The sequence below is a fragment of the Panthera leo genome, chromosome E1 (assembly GCF_018350215.1).
Source record: "Panthera leo isolate Ple1 chromosome E1, P.leo_Ple1_pat1.1, whole genome shotgun sequence".
Classification (NCBI taxonomy): domain Eukaryota; kingdom Metazoa; phylum Chordata; class Mammalia; order Carnivora; family Felidae; genus Panthera; species Panthera leo.
Window position 1 is genome coordinate 14,895,690 of NC_056692.1, and position 21,106 is coordinate 14,916,795.

Here is a 21,106-nt window from a genome sequence, read left to right on the forward strand (position 1 = left end):
ATAAAAGAGTATCCATTGTTAGGCAAGAAGAGTTTTACTATAATTACTATTCACCACAATCTTTTTTGCTTGAACTAGGATTTTCAGATTTACCCTAATTTGAAACAAAACAAAAACAAACAGGAAAAAAAAACACAACAGACTCTATGGTTCACCAGATATGCATAGGGTATTATCCTCGTATTGTTTTTAGAGTGGAATAAACTTAGAACAGGCAAGCACACCTTTTAAATTAAAATTTTTTAATTAAAATTTCTAATTTTCCTTTTTATATTATTTATTTTGATATTTTTCTATATTGTATCTAAATACTAATAAAATATTTGATGTTAACTCATACATAGTAAAGATAATGTTTTGTGAAATTTCAATACATATGTACATAGACGCATCAGACTGAATCACAGTGTAAAAGATATTTCTTATTATGGGTCTTTGTAAACAAAAATTTGAAAAACATTCTACACTTCTGATCTCAATTTCTTTGAGAAGAGATGCTTAAGAGAATTTTTAGTTTTCAGGGCACCTGGGTGGCTTAGTTAGTTAAGCTTCTGAGTGGGCTCAGGTCATGATCTCATGATTTGTGAGATTGAGCCCTGCGTCAGGCTCTGCACTGACAGCACAGAGCTTGCTTGGGATTCTCTCTCTCCTGCTATCTCTGCCCCTCCCCCACTCATGCTTGCTTGCTTACTCAAATAAATACATATTTTAAAAATTGGGGGGCACCTGGGTGGCTCAGTTGGTTGGGCATCTGACTTCAGCCCAGGTCATGATCCCACGCTTCGTGGGTTCGAGCCCCACATCAGGCTCTGTGCTGACGGCTCAGAGCCTGGAGCCTGCTTCAGATTCTGTGTCTCTCTCTCTCTCTCTCTCTCTGCCCCTCTCCCACTCTGTCTCTTTGTCTCCCAAAAATAAACAAAAACTTTTTTTTTTTTTTTTTTTATTTTTTTTTTTAAATTTTTTTTTTTTCAACGTTTTTTATTTATTTTTGGGACAGAGAGAGACAGAGCATGAACAGGGGAGGGGCAGAGAGAGAGGGAGACACAGAATCGGAAACAGGCTCCAGGCTCCGAGCCATCAGCCCAGAGCCTGACGCGGGGCTCGAACTCACGGACCGCGAGATCGTGACCTGGCTGAAGTCGGACGCTTAACCGACTACGCCACCCAGGCGCCCCAACAAAAACTTTTTTTAATGTTTATTTTTGAGAGAGAAAGAGAGAGCAGAAGCAAGGGGGGGTGTGGGGAGCAGAGAGAGAGGGAAACACGGAATCTGAAGCAGGCTCCAGGCTCTGAGCTGTCAGCACAGAGCCTGACACGGCTCAAATCCATGAACCGTGAGATCATGACCTGAGCCAAAGTTGGACGCTTAACCCACTGAGCCACATAGTCACCCCTAAAGAATTTTTTAAAAAGGGAATTTTTATTTTTCACATTATGCATATTTTACTTTCTTTACAGTTAAAGAGAGAGTGTAGGGTATTCTGTTTCTCCTTGTTGGCAGAATGGTGTATTCTCCGTTGCCAGTGTGTGTGTTTATTTGTGGGGTTTTTTATGTTTATTCATTTATTTTTGAGAGAGAGAGCAGGAGAGGAGCAGAACAAGAAAGAGAGAAAGAATCTCAAGCAGGCTTCGCATTGTCAACACGGAGCCAAATGCAGTGTTCAAACTCACAGACCGTGAGATCACGACCCCTGCCTAAACCAAGAGTTAGACACTTAGCCTTTTCAGGTTGAAATAATTTCAGAATTATTTGTAAAATAGTAATTTTACAATAGTAATAGTAATTTTTACAATAAAATTTGTAAAAATAGTACAAATAATCGCTGGGTAATATACTTTGTTAAGTATATTTTAAAAAGTATATACCTTTAAGAAGTATATACTTTGTTGGGGCGCCTGGGTGGCGCAGTCGGTTAAGCGTCCGACTTCAGCCAGGTCACGATCTCGCGGTCCGTGAGTTCGAGCCCCGCGTCAGGCTCTGGGCTGATGGCTCGGAGCCTGGAGCCTGTTTCCGATTCTGTGTCTCCCTCTCTCTCTGCCCCTCCCCCGTTCATGCTCTGTCTCTCTCTGTCCCAAAAATAAAATAAAAAATGTTGAAAAAAAATTAAAAAAAAAAAAAAAAAAAAAAAAAAAGAAGTATATACTTTGTTAAGTATATTAAGTATAACAAAGTAATATACTTTGTTAAGTAACAAAAATTCAATCAAGTAAATTTTTTTAAGTTTATTTATGTATTTATGAGAGAGAGAGCAAGAGAGAGGTTGAGAGAGAGAATACCAAGTAGGCTCCTAGCTGACAGCACAGAGCCCATGCAGGGCTCAAACTCACAAACTGTGAGATCATGACCTGAGCCAAAATCAGGAGTCAGACACTTAACCGACTGAGTCACCCAGATGCCCCAACCAAGAAAATTTTATTTTATTTTATTTTATTTTATTTTACTTTATTTTTATTTTTAAACAATTTTAATGTTTATTTTTGAGAGAGAGAGAGCGCGCATGCACACACGAGCATGGGGGAGGAGCAGATTGAGGGAGAGACAGGATCCCAAACAGGCTCCACTCTGACAGCAGAGAAACCGATGTGGGTCTCAAACTCATAGACTGCGAGATCATGACCCGAGCCTAAGTCAAATACCCCTCAACCAACTAAATTTTAATGATCCAGTTGGCTTTGTTAATTGATTCATGAATTGAGCAGCATCCCAACTAGCAAGTAGAAGGGAGCTCCAAAGGGCTATGGAAAAGGGAAGGTTTTTAAAAGTAGAGGGACGCCTGGGTGGCTCAGTCAGCTAAGCCTCCGACTTTGGCTCAGGTCATGATCTCACAGTTCCTGGGTTTGACCCTCTCGCCCAGTTCTGCGCTGACAGCTCAAAGTAGGGAGGATGTGGGTGCCTGGGTGGCTCAGTCGGTTGAGTGCCCCACTCTTGTTTTCGGCTCAGGTCATGATCTCAGGGTCATCATATCATGGTCCTGATCTCACAGTCGTGAGATCTGAGGCCTCATCGGGCTCCTTGCTGACAGCTTGGAGCCTGCTTGAGATCCTCATTCATTCTCCCTCTCTCTCTCTCTCTCTCTCTCTCTCTCTCTCTCTCCCCCTATCTCTCTCTCTGTCTTAAAATAAACAAACATTAGGGATGCCTGGGTGGCTTGGTTGGGCGCCTGACTTTTGGTTTTGGTTCAGGTGGTGATCTCACAGTTTGTGGTTTCTAGCCCCTTGTGGGGCTCTTTGCTGATGGCGGGAGCCTGTTTGGGATTCTCTGTCTCCCTCTTTCTCTGTTCCTCTTTCCCTCTCTCTCTCTCTCAAATAAATAAATATTTAAAAATAAATAAATAAACTTAAAAAAATAAAGGTAGAGGGGCGCCTGGGTGGCTCAGTCGGTTAAGCGGCCGACTTCGGCTCAGGTCATGATCTCGCGCTCCGTGAGTTCAAGCCCCGCGTCGGGCTCTGTGCTGACAGCTCAGAGCCTGGAGCCTGTTTCAGATTCTGTGTCTCCCTCTCTCTGACCCTCCCCTGTTCATGCTCTGTCTCTCTCTGTCTCAAAAATAAATAAACGTTAAAAAAAAATAAAAAATAATAATAAAGGTAGAGACAGTGTGGAGAAAAAGGAAATTATTAGCAAAGAATCCATTGTTTTAGGCAAGGTCACCCTCCTAAGGCGAATGGAAGGGGTCTGTCAGTAAACTTACTAGTGCTGACCAGTAAATTCCTATCTGGAGGTTAAAGGTTACATTTCTGGGGTCTTGCAACTGCAGTCAGCTTAGGTATTAAGTCTTGGTTTACTGACTTGGGTCCTTAACAAGTGATACCATTTGGGGCCTGTGACTTTCTTTTCAGTATCTTCTTTCAGATTCCCCAAATGTTAATACTTTACTACATTTACTTTATGATTCATTTTCATTTTCTCTTTCTCTTTCCCTACCTCTCCCTCCCTCTTTGCCTCTCTTTCCTCCTTCTGTCAGCCATTCACTCAAGTATTTTCAACACAGTTTAAGTGGAGAATACTCTGCAAATACAAAACCATGTATTATGTTATTCTCCACACCTAAGCTTTTTTATGATACATTATCGTAGGGGTGGTAATTATAAAATAAATAATTAGCATTCTGTCCTCTAAATAGAAATTCTGGTATCTATGCCTCTGAGGCCATAAGATTCCCCCCCCCCATTCACATTACACGATACAGACAACCTCATGTGTCCCAGTGTTTTGCAGGTAGGTACTCACGACGTTTCAAGTGCAGTGGTTAAGGTACTTCCCTTGAAATAACAAATGTGTGCTTTTTTTGTTTTGTTTCTTTCTTCATGAAGACCCGAGGATGAGATGTTTTTACAAAATCTGTCTAGAGGCTACCTGGTGGAAAAGGACCCCAACGCTCCCCTTTTCTACAGAGAAGAAGGAAACAAAAAATTTCAGCAGAAGGATTATATGGGAGCCACAGTGCTGTACTCTAAGGTAAGGCACCGCATCTCAGCAGGAGGGGCTACCAACGATTCCGCGATGCGTAGTTCTTCAGGTCACAGAACCTTACTGCTGACTTGTGTAGCCAGTGGTTCCCTTGTTTACAATTTGTGAACTGAATTCGAAAAAGAAAACTGGCAGAATTCTGCCGTTGGTTATATGCCAAAACAAAGGCATATACGCGTCCTGAATTCCATCAAGAAACTTCTATTCCTAAATTCCCTCAGATACCCTGTAGCAATAGGCTTATTGGACCCATGGCTCTGCCTTGCCCGGGTCTGTCAGCTGTCACTGAATTGTGTGCCCTTTGTATCAGAATGACTGATGAGGCCGTTGGTTTGATAGTCCCAATTTAGAGGCCAGCTAGGTGTTTGGTCAGTCGCAGTGTTCGCTTACAACCGGTATGACTTAGGTTAACTTGGAAAGGAAAATAAGCCCAACTGCCACAGCCTATTTAAATCCCATTTTGAAGGTTGTCAACAGATACAGCAGTACCTAGGAGATGACTACCACGATGAAGCAAATATCTCAATAACGCTAGCCAAATGAATTTCTTGGCTTCCCAGTTACGTTCACACTACACTATTTATTGTCTACTAAGTGTGCCATAGCGTTATATCAAAAAAATGTGGATACCTTAAATTAAAAGTACTCTATTGCTAAAAAAAAAGCTAACTGTCAGCTGAGCTTTCAGCAAGTCGTGATCACTGATCACAGCTCATCGTAATGAATATAATGATGAAAGTTTGAAATATGGCAAGAATTGCCAAAATGTAACACAGAGACACAATGAACAATGTGAGCAAAGGCTATTAAATGGTGTTGATAGACATGCTCAAGGCAGGATTGCCACAAACCTTTAATTTGTAATAAAAAAAAAAAAACAACACGCCATGTGTGTGAAGCACATTAAAATGAGGTATGCCTATATTTATTTTTTAATATTTCTTTGAGATAGAGAGAGAACATGAGTCGGGGAGGGGCAGAGAGAAGAGGGAGACACAGAATCTGAAGCAGGCTCCAGGCCCTGAGCTGTCAGTACAGAGCCTGACTCAGGACTCAGACTCACAAACCATGAGATCATGACCTGAGCCGAAGTTGGATGCTTAACCAACTGAGCCACCCAGGCGCCCGAAATAAATAAACTTTAAAAAATGAAATGAAATGAAATGAAATGAAATAAAATAAAATAAAATAAAATAAAAACTAAGCATCACTGAGCTAGATTTTGATCAGGAAGAGTGGCTTTTAACAATCTGAGGCTTTTACTGTCCTGCTTCCATCATAGAAACTGAAACAAGATCCCTGAGAGACTTCCGTCCATAATTTTTAAGAGATAAACATGGGCTTAAAGCAGGAATGTACCAATCCTCTCACCACGTCTGTGATCTTTTATATTTAAAAGAATGAGTGTAGGGGCACCTGGGTGGCTCAGTCGGTTAAGCATCTGACTTCAGCTCAGGCCATGATCTCACGGCTTGTGAGTTCAAGGCCCGTGTTGGGCTCTGTGCCGACAGCTCAGAGCCTGGAGCCTTTTCAGATTCTGTGTCTTTCTCTCTCTCTCTGCCCCCCCTCCACTCACACTCTGTCTCTCAAAAATAAATAAACATTAATTTTTTTTTTTTTAAATAAAAGAATGAATGTAAATTTGAAGGGTAAACACCTTTACTCTGAATCTTTAACAGGGCTAAGCTTAACATTTGGAATTAGTTTTCCAACAACTCTCAGAATTCTAACAATAGCCTCTATAACTGATAAGAGCCCTAAATTGTAATGTTATAAAGTATTTAGTTGAATAATGTGAATTCGTGATTCCTGAAGAATTAAATAACGATCCACTGACAAGTGGCTTAATAGTTCCTTTTTACAGAGCTAATCTCTTCAAGTTTATGCATGTGCATCAGAAATGTGATCATATGGGAAGTTGTTCAAGGAAAACAAGTAAAATAAAAAGGGAAATCAGACAAAAAATTAAGGTTTGCTCTGTATGTGAAGGGAGATGAGCCTTCCTATTTCATGAAGCTAGTATTTTGGGGATTATGGTACTTTGCAATTTTCTACAAACCTGCTATTTTCTCTTTTTTTAAATAATATTTGTTGTTTCTATCTGATTATAAAAGTACTATGTTTTGTAAGTTACTTGGAAAATATAGAGAAGCATAAGGAGTAAAAAAGTCACACAGTCAGGGATAGGCACTGTTAACATTTTTGCTTATATCCATCCAGACACTTTTTCCTCTGAAAATGTGTTTTTCTTTTACAAAATTGGGATAATGCTGCACTTACTGTTTTGTAATCTGCTTTTTTCCCTCAACAATTTATTGTGACCATTTTCTCGTGTTATTAAATTTTCCACTAGCACATGATTTTTTTATGGCTAGTTTAGTGTTCCATTACAGAGAACTATGCTTGATTTAACATCTCCTAATGTTGACAGATTGCTTGGTATCACAAGGCTACAAGGAGTGTCTTTCTATGTAAATATTTTTACGCATCTGATTACTTCCTTAGGATAAATTCCTAGAAGAGAATTTGCTGGGTCAATTTAAATGTATAAGCCTTTGGTACTTGGTGCTGGATTGTTCTCTAGGAAAAAACTAGTTAACAACCCTTCTAGTAGAATATGGGAATGTTCATTTCTCTGTATCCTCAGCAATACTAGTTTTTAAGATTTTATTATTTTAGCTATTTATTTTTAATATGAAATGTGTTTACATAGTTAAAATTCAAAAGGTACAAGAATATATACACAGTGTAGTCTATTTCTTCTGTCTCCTGGCCACCACTTTACCTAACACCAGAACCCAGCACTGTTAAATGTGTCTTCCAGAGGTATTTAGCATATATAAATAAATACAATCTCCCATTCCTGCATGTGCATACACTTTAAAAAAAAATTATTTTTATTTGTTAAAAATGTTTATGTATTTTGAGAGAGAGAGAGTGTACGCACATACAAGCGGGGGAGGAGCAGAGAGAGAGGGAGAGAGAGAATCCCAAGCAGGCTCCACACTGTCAGCACAGAGCCCTACTCCAGGCTGGATACCATGAACCTCTAGATCATGACCTGAGCCTAAATCAAGAGTTGGACGCTTAACCAACTGAGCCACCCAGGAGCCCCCACACACATACGCTTTTTACATAAATATACACTGTTCAGCCCCCTGCTTTTTTCACTTAATAATATCTTGAAGATCATTCCACCTCAGAACATTAAGAGCTTCCTCATTCTTACAGCTGCATGGTATTACCTAATATGGATGTATAGTAATTTATTTAGCCAGCATCTTATAGATCAATATGTAATTGATCTAAGTTGTTCCTTATCTTTGGCTATTTCAAACAACTCTATGCTGAGAAACTTTGCATGTAGGTTATTTTGTACCTATCATTGGGGTAAAAGAGAGGCTCCTGGTTGGCTCAGTCGGTTAAGCATTGGGGTAAAAGATTATATCTGTAGGATAAATTCCTAGAAGAGGAGTTGCTGGTTTAATGGAGATATAAATGATATAGATATATATATGAAATACATATATATGTTGCTAACTTGCCCTTCATAATCATGAGACCAACTTATACTCCCACTGGCAACATATGAGAATGCTCATTTTCCCACTCCTTTGATGACTCCATGTGCTATCGGCTTTATTTATCTTTGCCAATCTGATAGCTAAAAAATGGTTTCTCAGTATAGTTGGGGATTTTTTTTTCCAATTTATCAGATGGAAACTTTTTTTACTCTGGTAAAATATACATTACATAAAATGTTCCATTGTAACCATTTTTAAGTATACAATGCAGTGGCGTTAAGTACACTTACAGTGCTGTTTAACTGATGTGGAAATGTTGGGGTTTGCGGCAAATGGTCAAGAAAGAATTGAAGCATCTTGAGGGCAATAAGGGTGGTTTTTATTAAAGCACAGGGACAGGACACGTGGGCAGAAAGAGCTGCACTAGGGTTGTGAAGAGCACTTGACTATATATCTTCAAGCTGGGAGGGGGTGAGGGGTAGAGTAAGTCTCTAAGGAATGTGGAAGCAAGGTTTCCAGGACCTTGAGGGGGCTAGCTCTTGTTAGGAGAAGGTAATTTATTATTGTTTAGTAAAAACTCAGTCTTGAGGTCCTTCAGATGTGTATCAGTGGGCCATAAGCTTGGAGGATGATTGCCAACATATATCTCGGGGTGTTAGAGAGAAAGGAAGTTTCCAAAGGAATTTTTATATGTTAAAGAAGACTTACAGGATCCTGGAGGTCGGGCTAATGCTAAGCTAAGCCTTTTGCCCTTAGCAAAGTATTAGCATCCAGGCGGTTGAGTTCCTAGAGGAGGGTTGCTCGGCCTGTCTCCAGGACATGTCAATGGGCAGTAAGTAGTAAGGAAATTTTAATTTTTTTCCTTTTGCCTTTGTTTCCCACATCACAACCATCATCATACATTTCCAGAACTTTCTCATCAACCAAAACCAACTCTGTGCCCTTTAAACAGTCACTCTCCATACCTCCCTCCCCCTCACCCCAGACAATCGCTGTTCTGTTTCTGTCTCTATGATATTGCCTATTCCAGGTACCTCATGTAAGTGGAATCATACAATATTTGTCCTTTTGTTTCTGGCTTATTTCGCTTAGCATAATGTTTTCAAGGTCCAGTAGAGTTTTAATTTGCATTTTGCTGATTATGAATGAGGCTGAGCGTTTTTTCATATGTTTATGAGCCATTTCTATTTCCCATTAGAACTCTCTATTCATATCATTTGCTCATTTTCCTGTTGAATTATTGGTCATCATCGTATTGATCTGCAAGAACTATCATAAAGTAAAGAAATGAGCCCTTTGCCTGTGACATGAGTTACAGATATTTTTTCCGGTTCAATGTTTGCCTTTTGATATTGGTTTTATTGGTTTGCTGTAAAGAAATGTGTTTTTTTAATAGTTGTTTAATGTGTATTTATTTTTGGGGGGGGCAGAGAGAGGGGGACAGAGGATCCCAAGCAGGCTCCACGTTAACAGCAGAGAACCTGATGTGGGGCTTGAACTCACAAATGGTGAGATCATGACCTGAACCAAAGTCAGATACTTAACTGACTGAGCCACCCAGGTGCCTCAAGAAATATTTTATGTACTCAAATTTATTAACCTTTTGTGACTTCTGGGTTTTGTGTCATAGTTACAAAGGGATTCCTCACTTCAACATCGCTTTAGATTTTTCCTATAGTTTCTTCTAGTGCTCTGAGAGTTTCATTTTTTACATTAAGATTTTGATCCATTGAGAATTTGTCCTAATTAAAGGTTTATCATAAATAGAGGGCCAACTTTATTTCTCTTCCTACTTGTCACAATACTTTTATTGAATAATCCCTTTTTTTTTCTCCAGTGATTTGAGATGCTACCTTTATGATAATTCTTGATCCTTGCCAATTTGGTGGTAGAAGGAAAGGAGCCCTGTGTGCTTTCATTTGCATATATTTTACTATCCACAAATAAATTAACTATTTGTTTTCTAAGAAATAAGTATCATTAGTGTTTCTTCTTTTGTGAATTTCTATTTGTGCCACTCACCCTTTGTTGTGTGCAGGATTGTGCTTGCAATATTTTCCTCCATTTTCATTTACCTTTAGGATTGTTTGTGGCTGAAGTGGTGTTTGATGCTGCTATCTTCAGAGTGCTTTGAGTATTTATTTCCTCACTCGATCTTCACCAGCTTTGCTCTGAGATAATTAAAAATGAAGCTGAAGCACAAAAAGATCCAGTAACTTTCCGAATTTCATACCGTCTTTCATAGCAGAGCCCTTATCTGGAACAAAGAAAAAAAACCCAAAACCTTTAGAAATGCTTGTTTTCTGGGTGCCTGGCTGGCTCAGTTGGTATAGCACATGACTCTTGATCTCAGAGTCGTGTGTTGGAACCCCACATTGGGTGTAGAGATTTTTTTTTTAATGCTATTTCCCATTTATACTTTTAACCGGTTCATTGTTTTGCAGGGAATATCACATTCAAGGCCTCACACTGCAGACATTTCACTGTGTTATGCCAATCGCTCTGCAGCCCTCTTCCACCTGGGTCAGCATGAAGTGAGTATCAGGGTGCATGGTGTGATTGGAGAGGATCTGGAGGGGGTACCCTGGAAGACTAGACTGTCTTCTCTGCTCCTACCTTAGAGCACTAAACCTAGGCCATGCTGCAGTCAGTTGAATTGGAAGAAAATTGGTATCCTCCAAAATTTATTCTTCCCCGATTCATTTTTTTCTCTCCTGATTCATTTTACCTATCACAGGTGATTATGTGGGGCAGTATTGGTTGACAAGAAAGAGTCATGGCACGTGGCACAGGGCCATGGACTATATCCAGTGGGTCAGCAGTTCTCAGTGTTGAGATCAGCAGTGAGATATGTTGCTAATAATACTTCGGGTTCCAAGTGTTTGCAAACAATTTACTTGTTTGTTTGTTTGTTTGTTTTTAATGAGTAGAGCATGTTCAAGATTATCCCTTCAATAATGCAGCTCACCCTCAATATGCCTTTTGAAAGGGCAAGTCCAAGTTGCGCTGAAATGCCTGTGTATGCCTATGAGGAAGGAAGTGGGCTTTATATGGGCGACTTTCTTGTCATTCCCTAGTTGAGGTCTAAGGATAAGCTCTCAAACGTCATTTTGGCATGTCCTTTTTTGGAATACCACAGAAATGTAAAATATTCCCTACAATTAAGAACTTTTTGGGGGCGCCTGGGTGGCTCAGTCAATTGAGCTTCTGACTTCGGTGCAGGTCATGATCTCGCGGCTCATAAGTTCGAGCCCGGTGTCACGTTCTGTGCTGGCAGCACAGAGCCTGGAGCCTGCTTTGGATTCGGTGTCTCTGTCTCTCTCTGGCCCTCCCCTGCTCACTCTCTCTCTCTCTCACTCTTAAAAATAAGTAAACATTAAAAAAAAAATTTTTTTTTAAGAACTTTTTGAATACTCACAAGTTCATACCTATTGCCCTTTGAACTAAAAGAGACAAGCAAGAATTTAACTCCAGACCCTGAGCAAAAAAGTCCTGGACAATTGAGGACAACAATTGCAAGAACTTGTGTAATATGTAACCCTTCATAACTTTCCCTATATTGGTTATTTCTATTCCCTTCTTGCAACAGTGATCATCATACATTGAACACATACGATGCCCCATGCATTCTTTTCAACCTTAGGTGTATTACCTTATTTCATCCTTAAAACAACCCTGTGAGGTTGTCCCTATTTTTCAGATGAGAACACCAAGACACTTAGAAATGAAGTTCCTTACACAGGGTCCCACAGCTCGTAAGAGGCAGTCAATAGTGGAATGCGGATCTGTCTGACTTCTGTGTGTAAGACTTTTCTTCCTCAAAACAGGAATATTCAATAAGACAAACACAATATCCTTGGCAAGTATTACTTAATCACTCAAAACATCACACGGTAGAATATGATTTAAAGAAATTAGCACGTGGTTATAATTGCTGCATCTGTAATAATCTCGTAAGTTTCCTGTAGATTTTTGTTACGATTTGCAATAGACACTGAAAGTAGGGACCAAGGGTCATTTGGGGATCTCCTTTCTGTTTGCAGATGTGTCTTAAAGACATCATGAGAGCGCAGATGCACGGGTATCCAGAGAGACTGCAACCCAAGATGATGTTGCGTAAGGCTGAATGTCTGGTGACCCTGGGGAGACGACAGGAGGCGAGCCAGACCATCAGTGATCTTGAAAGTAGCTTTGCTGCCAAACCAACCCTCGCAGCTGCCCAGTTTCAGATTCTGCAGACAAACCTCTGTCGTCTGAAAATGAAGGCACAAGAAAAGGAGAGTCTCACAGAAACCTTCCCGGCAGCTCTAACCAAAGCCTTGGAGGATATGGACCTAAAGGGAGAGAATGGACAAGTCCCCAGCGCATCGTCATCTGTCAGCTTACGCACAGACCCCTTAAGAGGCCGCTATTTGGTTGCCACAAAAGATATTCTCCCAGGAGAGCTCTTGGTGAAGGAGGACGCTTTTGTGAGCGTCCTTCACCCGGGAGAGATGCCACCGCTACGTCACCTAGAGAGCAAGTGGGATACCAGGGTTACCAACGGGGACCTCTACTGTCACCGATGTTTGGACCACACTTTGGCCACAGTTCCCTGTGATGGGTGCAGCTATGCCAAATACTGCAGCCATGACTGTATGCAGCAGGCCTGGGACCTGTACCATAGTGTGGAGTGTTCTCTAGGGGGGCTGCTTCTCACACTGGGTGTCTTCTGCCACATTGCCCTGAGGTCCACTCTCGTAGCTAGATTTGAGGATGCAAGCAACGTCATAAGGAAGCTTTGTGGTGAGATTAGGAACAAAGACGCAGGTTCACCTGAAAGAGAGACTCTGGTGCAAACACTCACTTGTGACCTGGGAGGGGAGAGTGAGAACAAAGGCAAAATGCTCGAGCCCCCAGTTCCAGGATGTGATCTGAATGGGAAATATGAAAGTAATTACAATGCCGTCTTCCACCTCCTGCCACATACTGGAAACCATAGCCCGGAGCACAGATTTCTCTGTGCTCTAAGTGTCTCTGCACTGTGCAGGCGACTTGAAGCAGCCAGTTGCTACAAGCCAGCGGCGGCAGTGCCTCCTGGGTCGGGTTCAGAGTTGGATGTCTGGGGAGTGGCCATGCTGAAACACGTGCTGCAGCTGCAGTGTAACGCTCAGGCGATCACCACCATTCAGCACACAGGTAGGAGGGAAGCTGTTCTTGCCTTACGGTACTGTCCTTGATGTAGCTAATATCTGGGGAGAAAGAACTGTGAGTGGAAACGGCAGCCTTCAAATCAGCGGTCTGATGGGAAAACACCGCTGGCTACCTCGTGTTGTCGTGATTATGGCATTGAGAAGCTACCTGGCCTTAACAAATTATTTGATTCCACTCTGCCTCGGTTTTCTCATCGCTAAAATGGGTAGTTTATGGGTTTGTTTTTTTTTTAAGTTTATTTATTCATTTGAAAAAGAGAGAGAGTAAGCACGAGCAGGGGAGGGGCAGAGACAGACACAGGACTCAAACTCAAAAATCATGAGAGCATGACCTGAGCCGAAATCCAGAGTCAGACGCTTAACCGACTGAGCCACCCAGACACCCCACTAAAATGGTTAGTTTAATCCCACCTAACTTTACTGAGTTGTGAAGAATACCTTTGTAGTTTGTAAAAATACCTTAAAAACCCAATTGCTAAGGGGGAGTTTATTATGAAATAGTAATCAAAGAAGACTGCAGAAAGAAGGTCTATGGTTGAGTTAGCATATCAAAGTCTTATTCATGTGACTCAGCCACTCGATCGCTTCCCTTTCCAATTGACAGATTTCCCTCAATCTTCTGTTTTAAATTTCCAAGAGAGCCATCTGGCCAAGCACAACTTTTCACACAATACTACCATGAACTGTTGATCCTTTGGTGCATGGCCAATAATCTAGGGGCCACCCCTAGACACAGACCAGCCTCACCCTGCTTGCCTGAAACATGCCCTATAGATAAGGCTGTTTAAGGCAGATGGAGAGACTGGATGTGCCCAGCATCACAGTGACACTGTATTGACAACAGATACTATTAGAAAAGAGATGGTGTTTCCAGCGTTTCTATTGTACGATCTCCATTTTAACAGATACTGTCTTTCAATTCAATTCTTTTGATCTTCTCATATTAGGTAATCTAGAATTTTGTCAACCTTTTGTATGCATGTTTTTATCTTAAATTTTAATTCAGCTGCCAAGTGTTATGATGTATAGGCATTTCAGTAGAGGTGTTTTGGAGGAAGACTCTCTTCCCCATCCTGAAGCACATGGAACATCCAAAAATAGCGCTGGATTCATCCCATAATACTAGGAAATCCTATTGCAAGCTAGTCTCTGTTTCCTTCTCTGCTTTCTTTTGCTTCTTTGAGCCATTGCTACCTTCTAAAATACATCTGTTGAGTGTTTTTCCAGAATTTTGTTTTCCCTTGGGTACATTCCCTGGCATTTTAAAAAATACTATTTTCATTGAGTTCTGTTTTTGCGAATATAAAAATATAGTATAGGGGGCTTCCAGATTATAATGGCAGAAAGTTACCAACTCCTGATTTTATTGTGTCATGCTCCTAAAGTACTTAATAGAACAGACAAAAAAGGTAGAAATGTCAGTAGCTCTAAGAACTGTAGAAACTCTTGTCTGGGTAGACAATAGCAGACTGACTCCCGGAACCAGAACGGTAGAGGAGTTTTCCATCCGCTTCCCTCCATGGCCTGTTCCGCACCATCAAACAATCTTAGCCCAAATGTTTTGCTCCATGTGCGTGACATCTCATTATAGTCAGGCTTTTATTTGTATAGCAAGTTTGGGGTAAAAATTTTCATAAGTTCAGAATAAACTTTTGGGTAGCAACCAATTGAGCCACCCAGGCGCCCCTATCTATGAGGTTCTATATTTTATGCATAATTTATTCTTATTTACATGATGTTTAAAAATAGAAAAAAAAAATGACTAAATGCAAAAAATTCCAAAATCTTAACAGTAATCAATTCTGAAAGTGGAAATATGGGTGATTGCTACTTTCTTCTTTGAACTTCTTTATGTGTGTGTGTGTGTGTGTGTGTGTGTGTTTATAAAGATTATATGGGTTTTTTGTTTGTTTGTTTGTTTTTCCCTATGTAGGCTTCATGCCTACCAACATGGGGCTTGAACTCATACTCTGAGATCAAGACCTGAGCTGAGATTCACCTAGGCACCCATGAAGTTTTTCTATATTTTTATTTTTTTATTTATTTTTTTTTTTTGTAGATTAATTACTTATTTTTTTTTGAAGTTTTTCTATATTTTTAAAATTAAAAACACTGATTCACACAGTAGTAACGTTATTCTAGTAAATTTAAAATGGATTGTATACTTCCTTATTATTCTCCGGGAGATTTTTTAAAAACAAGTTAACTGAGCAAAAAGATGATAAAGATGATAAAATGAGTTTTTAAGTAATTATAAATGGGCTAAACTCTAAACGAATCTTTCAAAATGAGTAAAAATAATTTAGGGGCATCTGGGTGGCTCAGTCAGTCAAGCGTCTGACTTCGGCTGAGGTCATGATCTCGTGTTTTGTGAGTTCAAGCCCCGCGTCGGGCTCTGTGCTGACAGCTCAGTCTGGAACCTGCTTCAGATTCTGTGGCTCCCTCTCTGCCCCACCCCTGTTCATGCTCTGTCTCTCTTCATCTTTCCAAATTGAATAAATGTTAAACAAAAATTTTTTAATACAATAAAATAATAAGGATCTAGAAGCCAAGATAACTAATGTACTAGGGGATTCAGTACATAATATCCATCAAAACTTGTGTCCTATAGACCAGGGTGATGTGATGTGGGCCAGGAACCAATGGTCAAAAAAGAATTGAGACATTTTCAGCACAAAAAGGTGTGTTCTTGTTTTTAAAAAATTTTTTTTCAACGTTTTTTATTTATTTTTGGGACAGAGAGAGACAGAGCATGAACGGGGGAGGGGCAGAGAGAGAGGGAGACACAGAATCGGAAACAGGCTCCAGGCTCCGAGCCATCAGCCCAGAGCCTGACGCGGGGCTCGAACTCACGGACCGCGAGATCGTGACCTGGCTGAAGTCGGACGCTCAACCGACTGCGCCACCCAGGCGCCCCTTCTTTTAATTTTTTTTTTTTTCAACGTTTTTTTTTTTTTTTTTTTTTGTTTTTGTTTTTGTTTTTGTTTTTAATGAAAGCATGGGATAGGACCCATGGGCTGAAAGAACTACGCTGGGATTGTGAGGAGGGATTGATTATATACTACTTTTAAATTGATTGTATACTTTTAAGTTAGAGATAAAGGAAGTTTCCGACAGGATTTTCCAATGTTAAAGGAAATTTACAGAATCCTGGAGGTCTGGCTATTATCACGCTAAGGCTGCTTTTTGCCTCTAGCAAAGCATTACCTTTAGGCAGTTGTGGGCTCCTTGAGGATTGTCCTACTCTGCCTGTCAATGAGCTGCAAGTTGTAAGGAAATGTAATTTTATCTACATTTCTTTTGCCTTTGTTCTCCTTATCTCAGGGCTCAGCAAACTTTTCCTGTAAAGGGGCAAATAGTAAATATTTTAGGCTTTGCAGGCCATATCATGTCTCCTTTGCAGCCACACAGCTCTGTCATTGTAGCACCAAAGCAACAAATGACAATGCACATCTGAATGAGTATGGCTGGGTTCCAATAAAACTTTATAATGGACTCTGAAATTTGTATTTCTTATAATGTTTCACAACATGAGCGTTATTCTTTTCATTTTTTTTTCCAACCACTTAAAAAGGTGAAGACAGTTCTCAGACCACAGTCTGCATAAAAGCAAGCAGCAGGCAGGATATGACCCACAGGTTATAGTTTACAGACTCCTGATATAAACAAAGAGTTGACAAATGTAATAACGAAATCTATTTAGAAAAAAAAAAAAAAGCCTGGGGGGTGCCCAGTTGGTTCAGTCAGTTAAGCATCCAGCTAATGCTCAGGGCATGATCTCACGGTTCCTGAGTTCGAGCCTCCCATCAGGCTCTGTGCTGACAGCTCAGAGCCTGGAGCCTGGTTCAGATTCTGTGTGTCTCTTCCTCTCTGCCGCTCCCCTCCTCCCATTCTCTCTCTATCTGTCTCAAAAATAAATAAACATTAAAAAAAGAAAAGAAAAGAAAAAGCCCACAAAATTAGGAACAGTGAATATAGCCAATAATATAATTTTTTTAACTTTAAGCAAATATTTAATATGATTTTAGACTATTAAACTTGAAAACATTAAGTAGAAAACTTTGTAGGGTTGCCTGGGCGGCCTCTAACTCTTGATCTCAGCTCAGGTCTTGATATCATGGTCGTGATGTCAAGCCCTGCATTGGGCTCTGCGTTTGGTGTGGAGCCTACTTACAAAATAAAAGGAAGGAAATACTTTGTAGAAAATATAAATTGCCTCGATTTTCTGAGGAGGAGAACACTTCAAAAGTCCAGTGATTGTGGAAGAAATTGAAAAAGATTATGAAAATATTTCCATAAAAACAAGCCAGACCAACTCTTTTCCGGATAAGTTCTTTAAAATTTTTAAGAACCATATTTAGGCCACTTTTTTTTTTTTTTTAATTTTAGAGAGTGTGTGCGCGGGCTGTGGAGGAAGGTTGGGGGGAGAGAGAGAGAGAGAGAGAGAGAGAGAGAAAGAGAAAATCTTAAGCAGGCTCCACGCTCAGCACAGAGCCCAAGAGGGGGCTGGATCCCACCACCTTGGGATCGTGACCTGAGCCGAAATCAAGACTGGCACACTCAGTCGACTGAGCCAGCCAGTCACCCCTAGCCACGATTTTTTTTTTAATAAAGAAAGCAAAGAAAAAATGATCTTCTAAGGAAAAGATCATTTTTATACACTATAAAGTGTTCCAGGGCATGGGGGAATCTGGAACCCTTTCCCACTCATTTTGTAAAGCCAAGAAGAAAAACTATAGACTAGTCTCACTTGTGAATATAGCTGTTAGAACCCTGAAAAAAAATCACTGCCATATCACATCCAGTAGTTTACTGACGGAACACTACTATAAGACCAAGTAGGCTTTCTTCCAGAAATGCAAGGATATTTTAATTTAGAGGGATGTACAAGAAGGCTTGTGTAAATGCAGAGACAGGCCATATCCTTAGATGGAAAGACTGAAAACTAAACATGGCAGTTCCCCCACATTCCCCAAATCAGCGTAATGCAATTTCACACAAAATTACAATTGGATTTTTCCTGGAATTTGACAGTGATTCTAAAGTTCATCTCGAATAAGCGATGAGAATGGCCTTTTTGTAAGAGTACCGAACTCTTTTACTGGGTCCTTCCGAGCAAGCTAAGGCAGCAGCTGGGGTGAGGCCCTCCCTTCCTGCACAGAGCAGCACGCCCTGCAGCGTCTGCTTGGCACTCGCCCTCCCAGGACCTCGGTGTCCGAGCTGGCCTGCATCTCCCCTGCCCTCAGCCTGTATGACCTGACCTGGCGGCGGTCAGGAAGGCTAAGGTCAATGCCCCCATTAGAGCAGAGGGTGTAAATGTCCTTTGAGAAGTTGGAGCTGATGGACCCGCCCCAGCAGCTGGCGTTGCACCCGCAGGAGGTCCTGCCCCGCCACCACTGCTGCCCATCTGAAGAGAAGGAGGTGGAAGCAAAGAAAGAAGAGCCTGAGGAGACTGGGGGCGCCTGGGTGGCTCAGTTGATTAAGTGTCTGACTTTGGCTCGGGTTCAGATCCTCTGTCCCCCTCTCTCTCTGCCCCTCCCCCACTCATTCACTCTCACTCTCGCTCTCGCTCTCTTTCTCTCTCTCAAAAATAAATCAACATTTAAAAAAAAGAAGAATCAGAAGAGTCTGATGATCATGTGGATGTAGTTGGTCTTTTTTGACTAAACCTCTTCTGTAACCTGTTTAATAAAATCTGAACTCTTAAGAAGAAGAATGCATACATACATACGTACATACATACATACATACATATATACATACATACTGAAAGGGCTTGGTACTGATATGATAGCCCCCCTAAAAAAGTATTAAATTCTTTCTCTGAATCATTAAGTTTAAATAGTGAAGCATTAAACCATAAAATATCTCAGAAAAGATAAGTGAACACTTATATGGTCTTGGGGTGAGAGAAGCTTTTTAAAGCATTGGTATCCAATTTTGATAATTAAAAGATAGCTAGATTTAACCTAAATACCAAATATCAAAAACACCAGAATCAATAAAGAAGATAGAGAATGGAGGTAAAAGAGGTCCTTGAAGGGATGAAAATATGGGACTGGAGGCAACAGACCTGAGTTTCCATTCTGCTGAATCTAACCACTAACTTTCCATATGAACTTAGATTATTTAACCTCTCTGTGTCTCACTCAGTATTATTATTTTTTTAATTCCAGTGTAGTTAACACACAGTTCTGTATTCATCTCAGGTGTACAACAGAGTGATTCAACAATTGTACACGTTACTCAATGCTCATGAAGACAGGTGCACTCTTAATCTAATCCCCATCACCTATTTCCCCCATCCCCCCACCCACCTCCCTTCAGGTAACTATCAGTTCTGTATAGTTAAGAGTTGGTTTCTTGGTTTGTCTCTTTTTTTTCCTTTGTCCATTTGTTTTGTTTTTCTTTTTTTTTAATCTCTTTTTAAAGGTTATTTATTTATTTTGAGAGAGAGAGAGAGAGAGAGTATAAACAGGGGAGGGCCAGAGAGAGAGGGGGAGAGAGAGAGAGAGAAAGAGAATCCCGAGCAGGTTCCGCACTGAGGCACGGAGCCTGACGCAGGGCTCAGACCCACAAATCTGAGCCAAAACCAAGAGTTGGACGCTTAACCAACTGAGCTGCCCAGGCTCCTCACATTTATTCTGTTTCTTAAATTCCACAGGCGAGTGAAATCATACATTTTTCTTTCTCTGACTGGCATACTTCGCTTAGCATTATACTTTCTAGCTCCATCTATGTTGTTGGGTATGGCAAGACATCATTCTTTTTTATGGCTGAATAGTATTCCATTGTGTGTGTGTGTACACATACACACCACTTCTTTATCCATTCATCTATCCATAGACACTTGGACTGCTTCCATAGTTTGGCTATTACAAATAATGTTGCAATAAACATAGGGGTGCATATATCCCTTCGAATTCATGTTTTCTGTTTTTAAAAACCTTTTTTAAACTTTTTTTAAAAAGTTTATTAATTTGAGGGGCTCCTGGGTGGCTCAGTTGGTTGAGCATCTGACTTCAGCTCAGGTCATGATCTCACAGTTCATGGGTTCAAGCCCCTCATCGGGCTCTGTGCTGACAGCTCAGAGCCTGGAGCCTGTTTCGGATTCTGTGTCTCCCTCGCTTTCTACCCCTCTCCAACTCATGCTCTGTCTCTGTCTCTAAAAAATGAATAAACCTTAAAAAAATTTTTTTAAAGTTTATTAATTTGAGAGAGAGAAAGAGAGAGAGAGAGAGAGAGAAAGAGAATGGGGGAGGGACAGAGACAGGGAGAGAGAGAGAATCCCAAGCTGGCTCCTCTTGTCAGCACAGAGCCTGACGTGGGGCTCAATCCCACGAACCATGAGATTGTGACCTGAGCTGAGATCAAGAGTCGGGTACACTTAACCAACTGAGCCATCCAGACGCCCCGACTTAGTGCTTTCATATTCCTTGGGTAGTACAATTACTGGATCATAGGATAGTTCTATTTTTAACTTTTTGAGGAACCTCCCAACTGTCTTGCACAGTGGTTGCACCAGTTTGCATTCCCCCCAACAGTGCACGAGGATTCCTTTTTCTCCACAACCTCACCAACACTTGTTGATCCTTGAGTTTTTCATTTTAGCCATTGTGGCAGGTGTAAGGTTTTGATTTGCATTTCCCTCAATGATGAGTGATGTTGAGCATCTTTTCATGTGTCGGTTAGCCTTCCATATGTCTTCTTTAGAGAAATCTCTATTCTTCTCCCCATTTTTTACTTGGATTTTTTGTTTGGGGTGTTGAGTTATATCAGTTCTTTATATATTTTGGATACTAACCCTTATCAGATCTGTCATTTGCAGATATCTGCTCCCACTCAGTGGGTTGCCTTTTAGTTTTGTTGGTTGTTTTCTTTTGTTGTGCAAAAGCTTTTTATTTTGCTTTTGTTCCCCTTAC

The 21,106-nt window shown here is 40.7% G+C and overlaps 1 protein-coding gene across 2 annotated transcripts in view; it reads left to right on the forward strand.

Moving 5' to 3' along the window:
• Positions 1-21,106, forward strand: part of SMYD4 (SET and MYND domain containing 4) — a 47,320-nt gene that overhangs the window by 14,883 nt on the left and 11,331 nt on the right. For both annotated transcript variants that reach the window (XM_042916451.1, XM_042916452.1), the window contains exons 3-5: positions 4,312-4,456; positions 10,437-10,526; positions 12,036-13,170. In XM_042916451.1, the coding sequence (XP_042772385.1) occupies positions 4,312-4,456; positions 10,437-10,526; positions 12,036-13,170 (1,370 nt within the window). The remainder of the gene's footprint in view (positions 1-4,311; positions 4,457-10,436; positions 10,527-12,035; positions 13,171-21,106) is intronic.